Below are 20,788 nucleotides of genomic sequence, written 5' to 3'. Positions count from 1 at the left end.
ACTCTGTAACAGCTTTGACATGAGTTCTAACTTTGCGTGAGAAAAATCATTACACAGTTAATAAAATTGATTAGTTCACTGCAACATCTAAAATGGTTTGAACTAAGACACTTTGATTATCAACATTTGTAAAATAGTAATGATAATAAAACAGAGAGTGTTCTTTTCACTTGAATCTTCAAGAGAGAAAGTCTCAGGATGGGTGAACCTGTATTTCTGGATTCAAATCAATGAAATGACAGTTCCTGTCCCACAAGGTTCTTAAGGTCAAGATTTTTGACCTTAGACTTAGTTTTTGACATGGGCCCAGTCCACTACACACACACATATATATATATATATGTATGTGTGTGTGTACATATATATATATATATATATATATATATATATACACACATATATATATACATACCCACACACATATATATATATACACACACACACACACATATATATATATACATGTGTGTGTATATATATATATATATATATATATATATATATATATATGTGTGTGTGAGTGTATATATATATATATATATGTGTGTGTGTATATATATATATTTTTTGTTTTCTTTTTAAAGTTTGTATGCTGAATAGTCTGGAAATTACAGTAAATATAATGTGAATGGTGTTACTCCAGCAGATCACTGGAAGCTTCATCATTTATTTACATTTTACTGTTAAGTTTTGGTCACTATACTTCCCAACTAAATGTGAATATTTTTGTTGAGCAAGCTGTAGTTATCAACATTATGATATGAATGATGGGATTTTACACCATTTTTCACACGAGGTGTTAAAAACAAAACAATGGCTGGAGTAAAGCTTTCTCTGATGTTGCAAATAAATCATGTTTAGTCTCTTTCCGAAGTGACTCCATGCCATTAAAGCATTGCCTCTGAGTAACCTTTATAAGGTTAGCGTTTTTACTGCTGTTCCCGTTAACTTTGATTAACTGTGGAAGCATGTAATGTCACACTTGAGGATGTGAAGCAACAACACTCCTTCCTTCAGTATATCTTAACCGTGACAGTGTGTCATGTTTTTGCCCCTTTTCGCCTCGTAAGTAAACAGCTCTGAATGATTTCCCCTCTGCACATACCTGTTACATTTCTCACAAATGCAGCTTTGAGGGAGACAACCTGGAATCACAAGTAATTTTTAAATTCCTGCATGTGATGACCCAGACGTTAAAAACTCCTGGCTCAAAGCTGGAAAAAGCATGCCACTACAGGAAGCCCACAGAGCGCACGCTAAGGGTCACAAGGGCAAATGCTCGACATCCATGAGGCATTTCTTACTCGTGTTTGTCTTGATCATAAAACAGTCATCGAGACATGGATAGTATTTTGCAGCTGACTTGTATTTTTCCAAACTTTTCTTCAAATCGAAAAGAGCAAAGTTCTTTAATAACTGTTTGTATTGACAACAAAGTCCATGCTTAATTTGCAATGCAATGCAGACCAATGCAGACATGTTCCTGTTTTTAGTTTTATACATTTGTCTCGGAATCTAGCAGTTTTTTTGGTTTTGTTACCTTTTTCCTTTTAGCCATCCTATTTGTTAAAAAAAAAAAAAAAAAAAAAACTGTAGTATGAGTTTTTATAACTGCTTATTGTTGTTGCTGTTGTCCATTGTTGTCATCTTTCTTTGTTGAAATCAGGTCTCTCTTGTAAATGAGTCCTCGAGGCTCAATGGGATTTACCTGTATAAATAAAGGTTGATTGATAATAATCCAGGTATACAATCCAACATTTTTCAGTCAGGTCATCTGGACAGTTTCTTTTTTTGTGCTGAAACGTTTCGCCTTCGATCCGGAAGGCTTCATCAGTCAAGGAAACGCACAACACAAAACTGATTCTTCCCCCAAACAGCTTACTCCAAAGTGGAACAAACCAGTTATGTTGGTGCTAAGATGGTCTCTTTGAATCGCATGGTCTCTTTGAGTAAGCTGTTGGGGGAAGAATCAGTTTTGTGTTGTGTGTTTCCTTGACTGATGAAGCCTTCCGGATCAAAGGCGAAACGTTTCAGCACAAAAAATAAAAAAGAAACTGTCCAGATGACCTGACTGAAAAATGTTGGATTGTATACCTGGATTATTGAGCATGGACTTTGTTGTTTTCAACCAGGTTGACACGACTGTCAACAAGGAAGAGGGCCAACAATGGAGGAGGGGGTGTGACAAAGAGACCACCTTAGCACCAACATAACTGGTTTGTTCCACTTTGGAGTAAGCTGTTTGGGGAAAGAATCAGTTTTGTGTTGTGTGTTTCCTTGACTGATGAAGCCTTCTGGATGGAAGGTGAAACGTTTCAGCACAAAAAAAGAAACTGTCCAGATGACCTGACTGAAAAATGTTATTTGTGGTGACCCATCTTTTACTGTATGTTCAAATATAACAGAGCTGAGAGAAACTGCTGTAACTGTCCAGAGTGAAGAAATCGACCTTCATGGCTCATAAAAGTGAACTCAGCTGCCTGTTCTTAGGAATGAAGGAAGCTGTAGTCGGCTCTGCCACAGAATAAAAAAGGAAGCTTACTCGGCGAAAAACAGCTGGTTCCAAAGAAAAGAGACTGTAAATGATAAACACAGAGTGCACGAACACACATGTGTGCACATGAAACCTACAGGCTTGCCTTGCAGTGAAGAGAACTGGATCATCAAAACGAGGATTAAAGGAATTTGGGACTAAGAAGCGCAGAATGTTCACTAAACAAACTAAAGCGGTGGATTTGAGTGTCTTTGATAACACTTACCGTTCCCGTGAGGCCAAACATGCACAAATAATACCACTAAATGTTCGAAGGTCAATAAACGTCAGACTACAAAGTGATTTAATGAATATTTTTACTCATGACTCAGCCTGCTAATGCCTCCATCAGTCAGTCTGCCGCTCGTCTTTACTTTCTTGTCAACACTTGTCTTAGGAAGACAGGTTGAATAAAAGCAGAATTTTACTGTTTAAAAAAAAGATTTATGGTAAAAATAGACTTAAAAAATAACCTAATTGACTTTAATTTTTATGGCTATTGCTTTCTAGCAGAGAAAAAAGATGTCTTGGAGTATTTTTTTTATGTATTTGTCTAAAGAAGAAATTGTTTTTACTGTAACTTACAAATACGTTGCAGCCACTTCCTCTCTAAAACATATTAACATAGCTTAATATCACATCATACTAATCTTTAAGACTTTCATGTTCATTCTAGATTGGTAATAACTTTTAAAAGCTGTGTAAGTTTTTGTACACACGTCTCAACCAGGTCTGTGTGGTTAGTTTTTCATCATTAAATGAACATTTTTAACTTCTCAGTTTCCTGGCAAGCTGCACCACTTCCAGTATTATTGATATTTACCAACTTAACTGCAATGTTTGCCTCAATTACAGCATTTCAGGAAGAAACCTTTGCTTAGAATTGCCACTAAGAATGCACCAAAATAAGAGCTAAGGGGGGAAAATTAAAGGATCCGTCAAACATCACTCCCTGGTAAAAAGCCACTGTGGTAAATTGGAGTGGAAAATGTTTTCCCAAAACACACACTCTGACAAGTACAGCAAGCTTTGACAGGGAATTATTATAGAGTTACAGGCAGCTGGGTTTTAGTTACACCATGATAAAAATAAAGAACAAACACACAGTGGTGAGTTCATAAAAATTCAGCTGCACATCTGGATTATTTTTGATGTAGCTGAGGATTAACAGTAGGGGGCAATGTTAAACTTTATCTGATCGTTTCCAGTAGAACTTTGGTGCAGATGATTAGTTCACATTAAATAATCACCTTGAGTTTTTCTTCTCCTTCTCCTTATCCATTGAGAAACACAAAGCACTTGTTTTTAATAAAAAGTATACCATGTAAAAAAATACCATAAACATTGCACTGTGCTTTCTACCTGGATTATTGAGCATGCATCAGGATATTGCACTGTGCATTTTTATGAATTTGCATTATATTTACTTTGTATTAGGATCTGAAAGAAGGTCTTATTACTGGTCCATATAGTTAGTAAGAATGGTGAGCATGTTTCTGTTCATCATTTATGTTCTGTACTTATAAAGAACTCTCAGGCAAGCAGATGTTAAAAGGAACTGAGGGCACATTTAGCTCAGCTGCACAGGGATGGAAACAAGGTGAATCTATCTTAAGTTTTCTCATCATTTCTGATGCCACATGGACTTCCAAGGTTCATAAAATAACTTTTTTCTCTGTTTTGTGAGCCTCGTTGACTTTATTTAACCAATTCAGCAGTTTCACTTGAAATCCCAAGAGGCACGTTTGGACATCTGTGGATGAAAGAATGTGTTTTATTACAATGAAGTTTTAAAGATTTGTCTATGGTGGAGGTCAAAAGAGAGAACGAGCTTTATAATCTTTCTGGAAGGAGGTAAAGTGTTTTACTAGAGCAGCAGGCTAATATATCAAGGCTCTAAAAGAAAATGGGTTCATCTTCAGACCATGATCCTTAATTAAACTTTGCATTTTCCATCTCATAGCCCCCTAAGATAATATCAGAGGTTTTCTTCAGTCTGGTACGCTTCTAATAATCTGACAAGACATTAGCTTCTACCTCCTGGGAGCAAGTGCTGGTCATCCTTATCAGAGAAAGTCGTAGAATACAGCAGAGGAATGCAAACCCAAAGTTCAGCTGCAGCTGAGGCCGAGGAATAAAATCCAAAGTTTTTGGTATAGCTTTTGGTAGTTTTCATTCTTTGCTGGGTTCCTTGGGAACAGAGCGTCCAAAACACAGATGTGCACTTTTTCACTCAGTTTTACAAATCTTTGTTTTAGGTTCTTCTTGCAGTAAGATAACAAGATTTGTTTCTTCACATCAACATTGTTCTCACAGAATAACACACATCTTTTACTCAGCGCCCTAGTGGGGCAGAAGATATGTAACAACCTACCACAAAATTGTTCAGCTTACATTGGTAGCGCTCAAAGTCTTGACAAGTTTGCCTTTTTGTCAGTAGATGAAATCCTTGCAACACGTAGAGAAAATATCAGTCGTTGTCATGTAATCTGGGAGTAGTTATTCCATCCATCCATCCATCCATCCATCCATCCATCCATCCATCCATCCATCCATCCATCATATTTACTCGCTTCTTCCTTTTCGAGTTGTGGGGGTTACTGGTGCCGATATCCAGCAGTCACTGTGTGAGAGGCAGGAGACACCCTGGACAGGTCTCCAGTCCATCATAGAGACACAAACGAGACAAACAACCATTCACTCTTTTACTCACACCTATAGGGACAATTTAGAGTTACCAATCAGCCTAACATGCATGTTTTTGGTCTGTGGGAGGAAACCGGAGTACCCGGAAAAAACCCACGCATGCATGGAGAGAACAAGCAAACTCCACCCTGGGCCGGGATTTAAACTGGCGACCTTCTCGCTGAGAGGCAACAGCTCCACTAACTGCTCCACCATGCCGCCCGGGAGCAGTTATTTTCCCCTAATTTATATTTTTCTTCTGTTTTTTGTTTCAAGAAGTTGACTGTTTTTTCTGACAGCGACCCTCTCCTCTTCTGTTCATTTGATTTTATAAAATAAAAGAACACTACCTGCTGTACAGCTTTCAAAGTCCATCCATCCATTAACTTTACCTGCTTCTTTTTCCAAGTCATACAGTTAAATAATTATAATTAAAAATAAATAAATAAATAATAATGATCAGTTTGATTAGTTTGACTGGATCTACAGTGGTGATTGAAAGTCTGTGAACTCTTTAGAATTTTCCTGATGCATGCTCAATAATCCAGTTGCAGTTTGACTCCCATCACCCTTTGGAGCACAAGTTAGGAGTCATCAGGACTCTGTATCACAGAGCAGACAGCATCCCCACTAACTCGGGAGCCAGGCAGAAGGAGAAATCCCACACAAGACAGGCTCTAGAGCAATGTGGATATCCTAACTGGGCCTTCCTGAAAGCAGAGAAGAAACCCAAACAGGACTCCAGTCAGCCAACAGGTGAAAAGGAGGAACCCAGACCCAGACCAGTGGTCATTCCGTATGTTGAGGGAGTATCAGAGAAACTGAGACGTTTATTTTCTAAACATAACGTCCCAGTGGCTTTTAAACCCCAAAATACATTACGGCAAAGACTGGTTCATCCCAAAGATCCAGTCCCCCGGCACAAACAGAGTAATGTTGTGTATGCTGTTCAGTGTCAGGAGGGCTGTGATCAGTCTTACATCGGGGAAACTAAACAGCCACTGGCCAAAAGGATGGCCCAGCACAGAAGATCAACATCATCAGGCCAGGATTCTGCGGTCTACACTCATCTCCAGGCCAGCGGTCACTCTTTCAAGGATGAAGATGTTCACATCCTGGACAGAGAGGAACGATGGTTTGAGGGAGGAGTAAAGGAGGCCATCTTTGTGAAAAGAAATCGTCCATCGTTAAACAGGGGTGGAGGCCTCTGGGTTCAACTGTCCCCCTCTTACAATGCTGTGATTGCTAGTATCACTCAGCCCTCTGTGAGTAGTAAACAGCCATCAGTGTGCTAATGATCCATTGCTAGGCTGATGGTCCTTCTTGAGCATGGGATCAGCTGGTTTTGGTTGTCAGCAGCAAACTGGTTGATCCACTCTAAGAAGGTGCTATTTAAGAGACTGAGCTGAAAACAGCACCTCAGACTGAGGAAGTCTCTCGGATGAGTGACGAAACGTTTCTATATTTTTTTGCTTTGTTTTGTTTTTTGTTTTTTTTTGAATGTCCAGAGGACCAGATTGAACTTTTTTGGATCTTTTGAATTTTCTATATTTCTACATAAATATAACCTAAAACATCATCAGATTTTCACACAAGTCCTAAAAATAGATAAAGAGAACCCAGTTAAACGAACAAGACAAAAACATTATAACTGGCCATTTATTTATTGAGAAAAATGATGCAATATTACATATTTGTGAGTGGCAAAAGTACAGTATGTGAACCTCTAGGATTAACAGTTACTGTATTTTTCGGACCATAAGGTGCACTTTAAATCCTTTAATTGTCTCAAAAATCAACAGTGAGTCTTATAATCCGGTGCACCTTATGTATTAATCCTGGTTGTGTTTACTGACCTCAAACTAATTTTATGTGGTACATGGTGCACAAAAATCTGTCAAAATGAACTTGTTTTGCTTAATGAACTTTATGTATAAAAACAGAACCCTTCATTGATATTGCGCCTTATAATCTGAAAAATACGGTAATTTGAAGGTGAAATTAGAGTCAGGTTCTTTAATCAATGGGATGATGATCAGGTGTGAGTGGGTACCCAGTTTGATTTTTAGAACAAATTCAAAATAAAAAATAAAAAAACAGTTTCAAAGGGTTTCATGCTCCGCTGGATGCTTGGACACGCTGCTGCGTTCGCTTGCCTCCATGGCTTGGACCCTTAAAAAAAGAGGGAAAAGTTGCACAGCTTCATACTTTATGTGATCCTATAAATCTTGTTTTTTTTTGTGTACTACAATTAAATGTCTACATGATGAGTGAAATAAACATAAATCTCTAAGAACTTGTAAAATATCTAAACAACTTGTAAATTTCTTCAGTATCTTTTACTCTTGACCCGCAGCCGTTCAACATTCCTGCTTGCTTATTGGGCAGAAAGATGCTGAAAGCCATGAGCGTGACACTGACTGTTTGCTTCAGCTGCCACACAGGTGTGTGGATTCAGTGGGGTTGTCCCCCCCCCCCCCCCCCCCCCCACACACACACACACACACACAGGCCACAGGACTCTACCTATTTCAGGTCACATTCAGCTTCATAAGCATCATTTTCTTTCTTCATTCTAGTTGTTTTCCGTATGTTTTCTTCAACTCCGGCACTACAGCAGTGCTTGTTTCTTTTACTTTTAACAAGTTAAAGGAACTTGATGTTTTCTCACCACCTCAGGACCCAGTCTTATTCAACCAAGCTCTCATGACCTGCTCCAAAAAATAAAAATCATTGAGGTTCTGAATAAAAACTGTGACTACAAGCTGTTTCATCCTTCAGAGCTTTTGTTTCATTAAACACCCATGATGCTTGGTTTATAGGGAAGTAAAAGTCACTCCTAATGTTAAAATAGCACCCCTTTAAATATTGCAGGCCGTTCAGAGTTTGGCAACAGAATGAATGCAGTGTTTTCAGTGTGAACATTCCCAGATGTTGTAAACTGAGGGAAATCACTCAATTAGCTAGTAAAACACATCCAAGACAGCTGAGTAACATTTACCTGAAGGGGGGAATATTTTGAGCAGCAACTTTTTTTTGTGGCATTTTCTCTTTTCTTTTTATTAGCATTGCAAGTGTTTATTGGCAAATAAATGTTCCTCTTCAATTTGCCTCCTCACTTTCAGTGCTCAGTCCATTATTACATTTGCAGGCATACAAAATAAAGCAAATCTGTGTCTTCAGTCGTAAATTATGCTGTGTATCGCTTCAGACAAAGCTCTTTGTGATTATAATGAAATATAAATGCAGAAAATATAGTTGTGTGTGCAAAACAGCTGGACTGTCATCATCACATGTATCTGATCGGAGTCATTATTTTGAGAGCTGAAAAATACTTTATCTTGTTTAATTGTTTACACATTGGAGAGCAGGTTTAACCAACAAATTAAAATTAAATAACAAGAACAGCACCGACTGCTTCACTGAAGATTTTTAATGACATCATTGAAGCACTGGATTTTTTCATTCAACCTTTATTTAGACAGATAAATCACATTTAGCCACGAAGACTCATTTACAAGTGAGATCTGCTTAGACAGACAAAAAGTAGTGAAAATGGAACATGTAGGAATTGGAGGCAAAACAATTCCTATTAAACTTTTTCTTCTTGGCTGACAAGAAAAACTCTAATATTAAAAAAACACCTCGCACATAAAGCACATAGTGATGTAGACATTCCACAAAGGAGTGGGAGAGACGACGAAAGTGGTGAGCAATGTTCAAAGATGCACTTGAGGACTCTGTAAGAGTTCTGATAAGGATGTAATAATCAACCAGTTCCCTCCAGTGAGATCCGTAAACATTCTCAAGTGATGTCGGGGAATGGCCAAGGGCAACACCTATGGGAATCCAAGAGTCCTGAAATGACGACACAATGTTTATTCATCTGGTTTCATCTGGTTGTTAGTTGGAAATTCTTCGATGGGAGGAGCAGAGCGTCAGATCACATGTTCTCCAGGCGTATTCAGATAAGATGGCCTTCAAGGCCAGCCGGGGGAGCCAAATTCAGATAAACACACAGTTGTTTTGGGGACAGGCAGAAATGAATGACATCTACCTTGAGTCTGTGTTGGTCCAAACGGTTCCAAAATGTCCAAATTACATGGCCACTCTGATGGCACGTGCCTGAGTAAAAACAGGATTATTGTGCTGCACTTTTCTTAGATCTGTCTAAAGCTTTTGACACTGTGGATCATGACATCTTGTGTCATGAGCTCTCAGAAAATGGTTTCTCAGATCACACTATTGATTGGTTCTCTAACTATTTTTCAGATCTGAGGCAATGTGTTCAACATAATGGTACTTCCTCCAGTTATTTAACAGTCAACAATGTTGTAGCAAGAGGCTCAGTCTTAGGACCCACCCTCTTTACAATCTACATAAGTAATGTATGTCAGAGCATCCCTGATGCATCCATACATTTCTATGCTGATGATACTGTTGTTTATTGTCGAGCTAAAACTGTTGCTAAGGCTCTCCGACTTTTGCAGTCCGCCTTTGACATCATCCAGTCTGATTTGTTCCATCTCAAACTTGTCCTAAATGCCAATAAAAGCAAAGGGATGTTTTTTTTCCAAACAGGAAGTTGGTCCCAGCAGTTCTTCCTCTGATTTTATTCTCAAATGGTGTCCCTATTGAGTTTGTTGATTCCTATAAATATTTGGGTATCTTGGTTGATTCACATCTCTCTTTTAAGCTTCACGTGGAAAACCTAGTAAAGAAACTGAAAGTTAAACTGGGTTTCTTTTTCAGAAACAGATCCTGTCTAACTCTGAATGCTAGGAAGCGCCTTGTAACTGCAACTTTCCTTCCCTCCATTGATTACGATGACATTATTTACATGAACGCTCCTACAAGCACCCTGCAGATGCTGGACGCTGTCTATCACAGTGCTCTAAGATTCATGACTGGCTGTAACTACCGTACCCACCACTGCACCCTGTGTTCACTGGTTAACTGGACATCATTAATTTCACACAGACTCTCTCACTGGTACATTTTCATCTTTAAATCACTTCTTGGTCTGCTGCCTTCATACATCTCCTCCTACATGTCTCTGCGTGAGTGCAGCTACAGCGTGCGCCCTCAGGACATTATTACCTGCAGTGAACTAGGCAAAAGGGCCTTCTCCTACTCCGCTCCTGTTTCCTGGAATATCTTGCAAAAAGATCTGAAGCTCTCGACCTTGACCTCTCTAAGCGGCTTTAAGCATCTGTTGCACTCCTGGCAAGAACCAATGCATACATGTTCCTGTTCTTAGAGTTCTACATTGCCTTATAATCTAGCTGTTTTTGCTACTTTTTTTTGGCCATCTTATTTTAATTTCTTTTTAAAAACATCTGGATGCCTCTTTTATGATCGTCTATTGTTGTTGTTGTTGTCCACTGTTGTCATCAGGCTTTGTTAAAATCAGGTCTCTCTTGTAAATGAATCCTCGAGGCTCAGTGGGATTAACCCGTTTACAGGTTGAATGAATAAAATTAAATAAGATAAACAGTAAGCTTGACTTACTGTTATTTGATTGATTTAATTGACAGATTTAAGGAACTTAGGAGAAAGTGTTGCACATTTTAAGTTTATAATCTTTTATTCTGTTTTGGTGTAATAAAGTGCTGTTTAAAACCAAGATTCATGTTTAGTTAGCCTTTCTAGTCAAAATGGCTTTAAAGTGTGAGAGATAAACTTTGTTGCATCTTTCCCCGACAGATGTGAACGAATGTGAGGAAACCAATGGAGGTTGTGAGGCTCTCTGCTGTAACACCATGGGGAGTTTTTACTGCAGGTGTCCAGAGGGGCAGAAACTGAATGAGGACGGCAAAACATGTCAAGGTTTGTTTTTGAACTCTCATATTTTTAATTGATTTTTTTTTTTTTTTTTAAACCTTGTAAACCAACAAAATCAAAGTTCAAACACAACAAATCTGAACCACAATGATGCCATTGTGCTGCTTTGATCAAATTATATTGTATTTTGTCTATTTCACACAAAGCAAGCTGGAATCATCTCATCTTTTTAAAACTTTTGAATAACTCTTGTCTTTGAAAGATTGATTGGCATCACCGAGTTTCCTTTATTTTCTATTTGCTGTATGTGGCCATGTTGTCAGGAATTCCCTATGGAAAAGTTTGGCCCCTCACTTAATGAACATGAAAAAAACGAAAACAAGCTACAGTACTTCAGTGAAGCTCCAGATAATTTTAACTTGTGCGCTGAAACAAATTTCATCTATGCTTTGAGACTGATGTGAGTCTAGGCCCACTTTTCTTGACAGTTTCCCACGAGACTTATTATAGCCCCATCAACGTGTCTGATTGTGGAATCTCATGTGAGTGATTGATTTAATCAGTGATGATTCATCGGTGCAGCTGCCAACCCTGCAGGAGAGTAGAGTCAGGCTTCCAGTGCAGTCCTATAACTATAGGATTTACTTTCAGCATGTCCCAGGTCTTACCAGAAAACAGAGAAAAGAAAGCAAAGCAAAAAAAACAACAACGTGTTTTCAGACTCTGTCCTATGTTGTATCAGCGTAACTGTATTTAAAAGATGGACATGCTCATGATGTTCCCTTCTGATACATCAAGCTTTAAACTTGGGCTTTAGCCATCAATGTCTTGTTTTTTGAGTTTCTGGCTGTAGCATCAAACAGCTAAGCAAGATCTTTATGTTGATAAGTCATTAGACACATAAGATTGTGAACCCCAAGTTACTTTCAATAAGAGCACATTTAAATATATTTGGCTGTATAACTGCGCAATATTAACTGTATGTTGTATATAAATTGACACAGAGGTTAGAGAAGGTGGGCCTGTGATTGGAAGATCCCCAGTTTGACTCTCTGGACTGACGACATCAGAACGTGGATGGGAAAGATGAAACATCCACACCACTCTGGGCCCTTGAGCAAGGCCCTTAACCCCCACCATCTGCTCCCCTGGGCACCATATGGCAGCTCTCTGCTCCACACATAAAGCTATGGTAGCTCGGTGGTCTCTGGTTGCGTCAGAAAGGGCATCGGCGTAAAGAAAAGAAAATAATTGGCAAGTCTTTGTGCAAGTTAGTTCACTGTGGCAACTCCTAAAAAAGGAAGCAGCCGAAAGAAGAAAATGATTTATATATAAATTATGTAACTTTTCAGTCACAAAGTAGCCCACCACTAAAACATGCAAAGTTTTTTTTTTTTTTTTTTTTTTACAACATACAAAGGAAAATCAGTTTTATCAAATGTACCTCTTTTTTTAAATAGACAAAAGACTTTAACATTGGAATTATAGCCATAAGCTAGTAAAAATATATACCGTATTTTCCGTCGTATAAGTCGCTCCGGACTATGAGTTGCATCAGACCAAAAAAAGCATCATGAACAGGAAAAAAACATATATAAGCTTTTATTATTGGTTTATTTATGTCAGGATTTGAGGTCAGGGACGAATCCAGTTGTGCAGACAGGACTCAACTCGGCAGATTACAAAAAATAAATATTTTAATGATGAATAAAGTTACAAAATAACAAGCTGACAGGGCAGCAAAACTTACATGAAACAGAAGGCTCAAGGGGAAAACTCAGAAAGGACTCAGGAAGCTCAGGGAAGACTCAGGAGACGCAGGAGAACACTGGATACCCAACGAGTACGACGCGACAAGGAACAAGAGTGAACAGACGGCTTATATACAGGGACAAGACGAGACGTGATTACAAACAGCTGTGACGAGACAAGGGTGGCACCAATTAAACTAAAGAGAAAACACTAGGGAAACACAGACACAAACCGAGCCACCAAATGGTACCATCCTTACAATTTAATGGTCAAAACAGCTTCATTTCACCTGGGCAGCACGGTGCCATCCATCCATCCATCCATCCATCCATCCATCCATCCATCCATCCATCCATCCATCGCAGCTGGAGCCGCTAGCTCTCCAGCGTTCCTCCGCCTGCACCAGCTGAGTGAAGCGAGCATGCACAAGAGGACTCACTGTTGCAGTTCTTAGAAATTTAAAGCGTCAGTTAAAAATTGCATTATGAATATGGAAGAAAAAAAACGTATATAAGTCATTTTGACGTATAAGTCACAGGACTGACAAATCTATGCAAAAAAATGTGACTTATACGCCGGAAAATACAATAAATATATTTTCCCTTTTGTGCACATTTTGTAGTTTTTCATGATGTTTGAAAGTCACACTTAATGAAACTACCACAGTAAAAACAATGCAATGAATTTACAGATGATTTGATGTGAAAAGTGGCTAAAAAAGGCAACCAAAAAAAAAAAAAAAAACCCCACAAAGTTTTGAGTCTGGAATTTCAAAATAGAAACAGTGCAGGAACCTGAACAGCTGTCTGCTGGAAGAACTCAGTGAGAGATCTGATCTGAGACTCACGCTGATGTGAACGTTGTCACAGCTGGTTTTCATAGCTGCCCTCTGCCTCTGGTGTGTGTGTCTATTAGAGGAAAACTGCTACCTGCAGAATGAATGCTCTAATTGTCTGTAACTGGCTGGAATATGAACCGTTGTATTTATTGTTGTTTACTTCTTCAGATGCAGATGTGTTGCTGCATCTGCAGAAAGCCATACTATTTTTTTAAAGATCACATTAGAGCCAACATTCATTTCTGTCACGGTCAGCGGCCCCCGCTGCCCCCCTCATCTGCCAAGCCTCTGCCACCTCCTTCAAGCTGCAACCAAGAAACCAACTGTCACGGTCAGCGGTCCCCGCTGCCCCCCCCCATCTGCCTAAGCCTCTGCTCCTTGTGTGTCTTCTGCTTTTGTGTATCTGTTCCTGTTATCTCACAAACTAAATCATTTCCTTCTTTTTCAAGGTGCTTTGTAAATGTGTCACTTTAATTCTGAGTTCTGTTTGACTGGTTCTGTCTCTGTCTGCTTTTTATGTTTTTTGTTGTTCTGCTCTGGGTGTGATTTTCTGTTTATCTGATTCTGTTATTTTTCCACTCATTCCTCAGTCTGCTTCTCCACTCTGTCTTTATCATTCACACCTGTCCCTCATCAGCCACTTGCCCAGGTGCTCTCGTTACTAACTCTCCCTCTGTCACATAAAAAGCCTTTCTTTCCTTCACTCCTTGTCCGGTGATTGTTCCATGTACTCAGACATCACAATCCTCTTCTGCCTTGTCTGTTTTCTGCTACCCTGATGATCTGCTCTGCACTATCCAATCTGCTAAAAGTAAGTTTTGCTGCACCGACAGCCTTTTGTTTTGTGGTTAAAAGAATAAATTGTTTTGATTTTTGAACTCCTGCCTCACTCATCTCTCTGCAATTGGGTTCCAACATTGAGGTTCGTGACACATTTCATTACCAGTTAAGATAAATAACTCTCCGGTGGACTTTACAAACCACATCACACTTTGAAGAATCCTGTCTTTGGAGTTGTTACATGTTTGCAATGTGACATTTTACTTTGGGATGTTGACATTCAGAAAACAAAAAAAGCTGAACAAATACAGCTTAAAGGAAATGAAACGTCTCAAACTTTTGGGAATCCAAGCAAAGTTTTGTTTTTAGCTAATAATTTATTTATTTGCTTTGACTGAAGCATTGCCACGCCAATCAAAGCAGAAGAGGCCATCAGTAACAGCTGTTTCACCGAGGGGTCGAGCAGCAGTGTCAACATTTCGCCGTCACGTCAAACAGACTTTACAGCTCAGCTGTAAAGCCTGAAGCTCTGCCAACATCTGGCACGTGTCGCAATAAAGATTTGTAACCAAAATCAACATATAGTTGCTTTTATAAACTCTGAGATGAGGATAGTAGCAAAAAAGACTGCTATTAAAGACAAAAACATCTTTTTCGCTTTTCTCTTTGACTCTTCATCCTCATTTCTCTTCATTTCCAGTAAGTTGACACGCTTAGTTCTTTATTTGTATTTGAGCAGACAACTTTTATTCCGCCCAGTTGGTATCATTGTCCACATTATTCCAGTTGCTTACAATTTATTTGTGTGTGTGCATGTACAAAGTTGTAAGTGCGTTGTGCGATGTCACAGGAACTATTTTTGTGGCTCTGAGCTGCATTATTAAAACAAGAAAAGTTGAGCTCAGTCATTTTGTGATGCATATCTCCATGGGACATTTACCTGCAGGCCACTTCTTTTCGAATCAATGAGAAGATGTTGAACAAGAACACTTTATTTTGTTTTATAAGTTCTATAAAGTGCTGCTGTAATCCTGCTGCTCTGTTTGTATGACTTGGCACAAGATGTGAGAGCATAGTGCTTAGCTTCAAATAGACTTCTCCCCTCTAAGGATCATTCCTTTCACAGCTGTTTGGATGAAAAAACATTATACTTGACTTCTGGCATTCATTGAATATGGCATTTCTTTAGTGGCCTTTTTTTAAGAATCCGTGTCAATATCAAAAGAAAGCTGTGGTCAGCACATTCTTCAGTCTGCTCACATTCTTTGCTCTGTCGGTCTGTGCCCAAATAAATCCTCACCTTGAATCACATGGTGTTCTTTTGAAGAAACTGTAAATTACCAAAGCGTGGTAATGAAATGCCATGAATCAGTAAAAGAAAGAAATCCATCTGTGTCGGCTGGTGAAATGAAAAATTATTCATTTGTACTTTATACAGAAATTGAGAGAAAAAGGTAAAGATGGGAGTGAAAGAGGAGGGCCTTTAATTTAGTTATGTTAGATGGGAGGGTAAAACAGAGGAGATGGAAAAGGGGGAGGCAGAGGGAATAAGAAGTACTTAACATAATATTCCAGCCTGAAAATCTTCACAGGAGAATAGGTCATTCATATAAGTAGGTCTTAAATAATAAAATACTTTTTATAACATTTTGTAAGAAGCCAACTTCCAGGCATGGCATCAGGATGGTGGGTTGTCTTTCTGGTGGTCAGTAAAGCTATGGCATGTCTAGCTACAAACTACCCGTACAACTACTATAGACGAACTTGCTACAGGCCTTACTGTTTCCATGGATACCACAGGTACAACTTTGGCTACCTGGCAACAACAGGTAATGATTTCACAACCAAACAGCTGTATCAGTGATAGCAGCATTGATTCAACTGTATTAACATTTGTTGTATTACAATTTATTTGGAATGTAATCTGTTGTTAGACTCTTAATTATTTGCTGGTTTTTTTCATACAAACAAACAGAGAATATTTGAATTGCTAAGATGAATGATGCAACATACCAGATATATTTGTGATTTTTGTCAGTATTTTTTATACCATATTTTTCGGACTATAAGGCGCACTTAAAATCCTTTAGTTTTCTCAAAATTCGACTGTGAGCCTTATAATCCAGTGCGCCTTCTGTATTAATTCTGGTTGTGATTACTGACCTCGAACCGATTTTATGTGGTAATACTGAACAATGTTGAGAGTTATTGTGAATGAGTTGAATAAAGTTGGACTTTTCTGACTGTTTTGTTTCGCTTAATGCGTCTTATAATCCGATGCGCCTTAGTCCAAAAAATATGGTAAAAAAAAAAAAAAACATCTGTGCAGCATGGCTACAATGCTAATGCTGAAGCGTCTTTGGCCTTTGGGCAAGACATTGCACCCTCACTGACTTGATTATTGGAAAAGTGAGAATTTATAAAGTACTGAATACAGTGTGTAATAAAAGCAGTATGGGTCTGTGTGAAAGGGTGAATGAGAAACTGTAAAGTACTTTGTTGAACATGGAGAGGTTATAAAGATGCTATAAGTGTGGATCATATTTGTTAGCTTTTTGGTACTTTTAGCTTCTTAGCTTTGAGCTTTTAGCTAGCATTTTGATACTTTTGGTTTGTGGCTCACATGTTGCTTCTTTGAGGTTTAGCTATAGTTCGGCTTTTATTTTTAGCTTTAAGAACAAAGTTCCAGATTTTTCAGCAAATTACAGCAAAGTCATTCAGCACTCAACTGCATTTTTGCAGAAAATTCAGTTCCCATGTTTTGCTGCTGTTCTTTCTGGTCCTAAATGCGATTTTTGGCTTTTTGGAGAAAAGTCAAGACTTTTCTGAAGAGAAAAAAAAACAAAAACTACTGTACACAATAAACACTTGTAAACTGACATGCTATATATATTTTTTTTTTCATGGAGTCAACTCAGGTTTTTAGGCAGGACTTTAATGAACTCAACATAAAAGCTAGAGGCTGCTGAGGTTTTGGCTCAAGTTTGGCAGAGATCATGTTCTGGAGGTGGAAACTAAGCTGGAGGGAATCCGCCGACTTCGAGCTGCAGCCGACAGAGTAACAGCAGCTCCGCAGTGCTGTACTCATTACGGGGAAAAGCAAACCAAAACCGACATGCTCCATTGATGGAAAACTGAATGGAAGGCTCCTGCCAGCTTTCCTGGTTGAAGAGAAGCTGCAGTCTGGCGGCTAAGAAACCAAGAGGAGGAAAGTAAAGCAGTCTGTTTCTGCTCCAAACAATATATTTGAAGATGCTGCAGGGTATTAGCATGAAGTTTAGCCAAAGGTTTTGCAGGAGCCATTATGAATATAGTTTTCTGCTTGTGTCATGCATTTTTGTCTCACCACAGTGCTGACCATTTTATTATTAGGTGCATTTTTTTAAAATCATTTCATATGATTTTATGTTACAAACCTTTTTTTCCCCAGTTTCTATTGTAATATCAAGGTGACATCAATTGGGCCTTGCACATACCTGATTTATGTCAAAATATCAAGTACACACGATAACCTTCAGATGGAAATGTTTAATTTACAAGCAGAGTGATGCTTCCATCCCACACAAAGTAACAGAAGCCACTTGAAGGCCAAGTTTTCTGCCTTTGTTACAGACACTTCTTTCTATATTTATATCTCTATGAACTGATTAAAGGATTGTCTTTACTGCTATAATCTATATGTTTACTCAATGAAACATGTTGTCTTTGCGCCCTCAGGTCTTTTAGTTGTAGTTTCTTACAGTTTATTGTTTTTTTTTTTCATTTAAACAGTTTTAGACAGTTTTTGAATTGTTCACATAAGTGCCTAAATATATATATATACATATATATATATATATATATATTTTTTTTTTTTTTTGTCTGATGGAGGCTTCTGATGGTGATCCAGAATTAAATTCAAAATCTTACTTCTAATCTACAAAGCTCTCAACAACCTAGCTCCATCTTATATTCGAAATCTTGGTGTTCCATATTTTCCCAACATAGCACTTGGCTCAGACTACAGTTTCCAAAAGCAGAATGGGAGGAAGCTCTTTCAGTTATCAGGCTCCTCTCTTGTGGAACCAACTTCCTGTTTCTGTCCATAGGGCTGACACAGTGTCCAGTTTAAAGACTGGGCTTATGACTTTCCTTTTTGATAAATCCTATAGTTAGGGTTGGCTTGTTATGCTGCCATAGGCTTACACTTCTCGAGGACAAATTGACCTAATTTCCTTAAATTAATTGATAAAATTGAATAGTTTTCATTTGATATTATTTCGATCTTAACATGATTCTCGACCTGCCATTGTGTATCTGTTCCTCTCAAACCCAGTTGGTCGAAGCAGATGACCGCTTGTCCTGAGTCTGGTTCTGCTAAAGGTTTCTTCCTCATGAGGGAGTTTTTCCTTTCCACTGTCGCCTCCATGCTTGCTCAAGATGAGAGTTCTGCAATGAAGTTAAATTCAAAGCAGTCTGCTCCTCGGATAAATAATGTTATTAACTTACTTTTAAGTATATGAATGTTTCTGTTCGGGGCCCTGAGATGACTTCTGTTGTGACTTGGCGCTATATAAATAAACTGAATTGAATTGATTTGTCAAAGGTTCCTTTCAACGAGACAATCAAAAGCAAAAGCAATTATATAAGTGTTATTTTTCCTTTAGTAGTGATGATAATCAGCTCATTCATTGAACTTTTATTTAACATGTTTTTTTTTCCCACCAGACTTTTAGTGAATTCTTGAAATAGTTTCCTGCTGAAAGTAGCTGCCTAAGGTCAGGACTGTTCTGCGCACCTCACACCAGACAGACTAACTGAGTTTTATGAAGTGATAGCTGTTTTTACAGACATCAACCAAAAGCTAAAGCAGTTTCTTGCTCACTGTTTTTATGCATCACATCACTTGTTGCAGCCATTATGTCCACATTGATCATTTTCTCAGCGTTGAAGCAAATAGGGGACTTGTCACCAGCGTGAAGTTGAAATGGTTTGACCCAATGTCCCAATTATCTTGGACTCAAAGTCCAAACAGAGAAAAGCTTAATAAATCAGCTCATATCTCACAGGGGGTCCACTGCAGAGCTCTCAAACAATGTATTAGTCTTTGACCCCTGAAATTACTACTGTCTAGGAACGTGGTTTGTTTGATTGGAAACCTGTTCACACAGTGAGGGCGTCGGGTTTCATTTACCATGACTTTCATAAATAAAGAGCCTACTTCTCTTATTTGTTTATGCTCGTCGACACCCTCGGTGGGGAGGAATGTGTATGTTTTATATCCTTTGATTCAACTTTCCATGTGGGCTTTGACAAAAACGGCAGGAATTTTAATTAGGTTTTAAGTGTTCAATAGTTGTTGCCATATGGGGAAAATGTTTGTTTGAGCTGCAGTGTACTTGTAAACCCTCCACTCCTCTCTTCATCCATCATCTCCTCTCTGCCAGGGGTACATCTTCATCCTAAGGTCTGCATTATTAAAATACTTGGCAGTTCTTTTGGGCCTAACTTTTTCATAAAGACTAGATTTAGTCTAATTGCACTCATGTCCTTTCCGTTTCTTTTCTATTTGCCCCCTTCTTCTTAGATATTGATGAATGCCAGGTTCATAATGGAGGCTGCCAGCACAGATGTATTAACACCAGGGGATCCTACTACTGCGAATGCCTTCCCGGCTCTCGCCTTCACGTGGACGCACGCACCTGCCTTTGTGAGTAAACGTATCAACTTTGTGGCAGCAATTGCTTTATGAAAGCTTGTAACTGTATATTGAAAGACAATGGCAGATTCACAGAACAGTGTTGTTTCTGGAGGTAAATATCAGTAAAACCACTAGCACTGCCTAAAAACACAGAATAGAAGAAAATATGTACAAGCAGCTCAAGTTACATCAATTGAAATGTGATAATCATATAATTTGTGGTCTATTCCCTCATTTAATCCAATTAGGCCTCAATAGAAAGCCCTTCAGTGGCTCTTTGAATTACAATCTCACTTCTCAACACTCACGTAAACAATGAAACACTGTTTTGGAGGGATTTGGCTTCTGGAGGGGATTGAAACCATACCCAGAAATTGTTCCTTGTTAATTTTTCAGAAGAAACTATTATATTTTGGGGCCTAGTCTCATCTGAAACAATGACAACTGTTGTAGACAGCCACTTTAATTGTGACAGGACATGCTAAGGTTTGGTAAGGTTACTTTCTCTATTTTTCAGCTGTGGGTGTATCAACAAACAAACATCCTTTCTTAGGATTGCTACAACTGATGATTATGTTCTTCTTATTGTAATTTAGATTTTTCTTATTAGTAACAGTTTGGTATATAACTACACACACACACACACACACACACACACACACACACACAGGTTTGTTTTGCTATCTTTGTGGGGCCTTTGCATTGACTTCCATTCATTTTTCATTCATTTCTATAG

The 20,788-nt window shown here is 38.5% G+C and overlaps 1 protein-coding gene across 1 annotated transcript in view; it reads left to right on the top strand.

Annotated features, from left to right (window-relative positions):
* Positions 1-20,788, top strand: part of megf6b (multiple EGF-like-domains 6b) — an 83,021-nt gene that overhangs the window by 32,955 nt on the left and 29,278 nt on the right. The window contains exons 5-6 of the mRNA XM_037679811.1: positions 10,925-11,047; positions 19,939-20,061. Of these exons, the coding sequence (XP_037535739.1) occupies positions 10,925-11,047; positions 19,939-20,061 (246 nt within the window). The remainder of the gene's footprint in view (positions 1-10,924; positions 11,048-19,938; positions 20,062-20,788) is intronic.

Source organism: Nematolebias whitei, chromosome 7, assembly GCF_014905685.2.
Source record: "Nematolebias whitei isolate Nwh7 chromosome 7, NemWhi1, whole genome shotgun sequence".
In the NCBI taxonomy this organism is placed as follows: Eukaryota; Metazoa; Chordata; class Actinopteri; order Cyprinodontiformes; family Rivulidae; genus Nematolebias; species Nematolebias whitei.
Note: the sequence above shows the minus strand (reverse complement) of the source record. Positions and strands in the feature narration are given on the sequence as shown.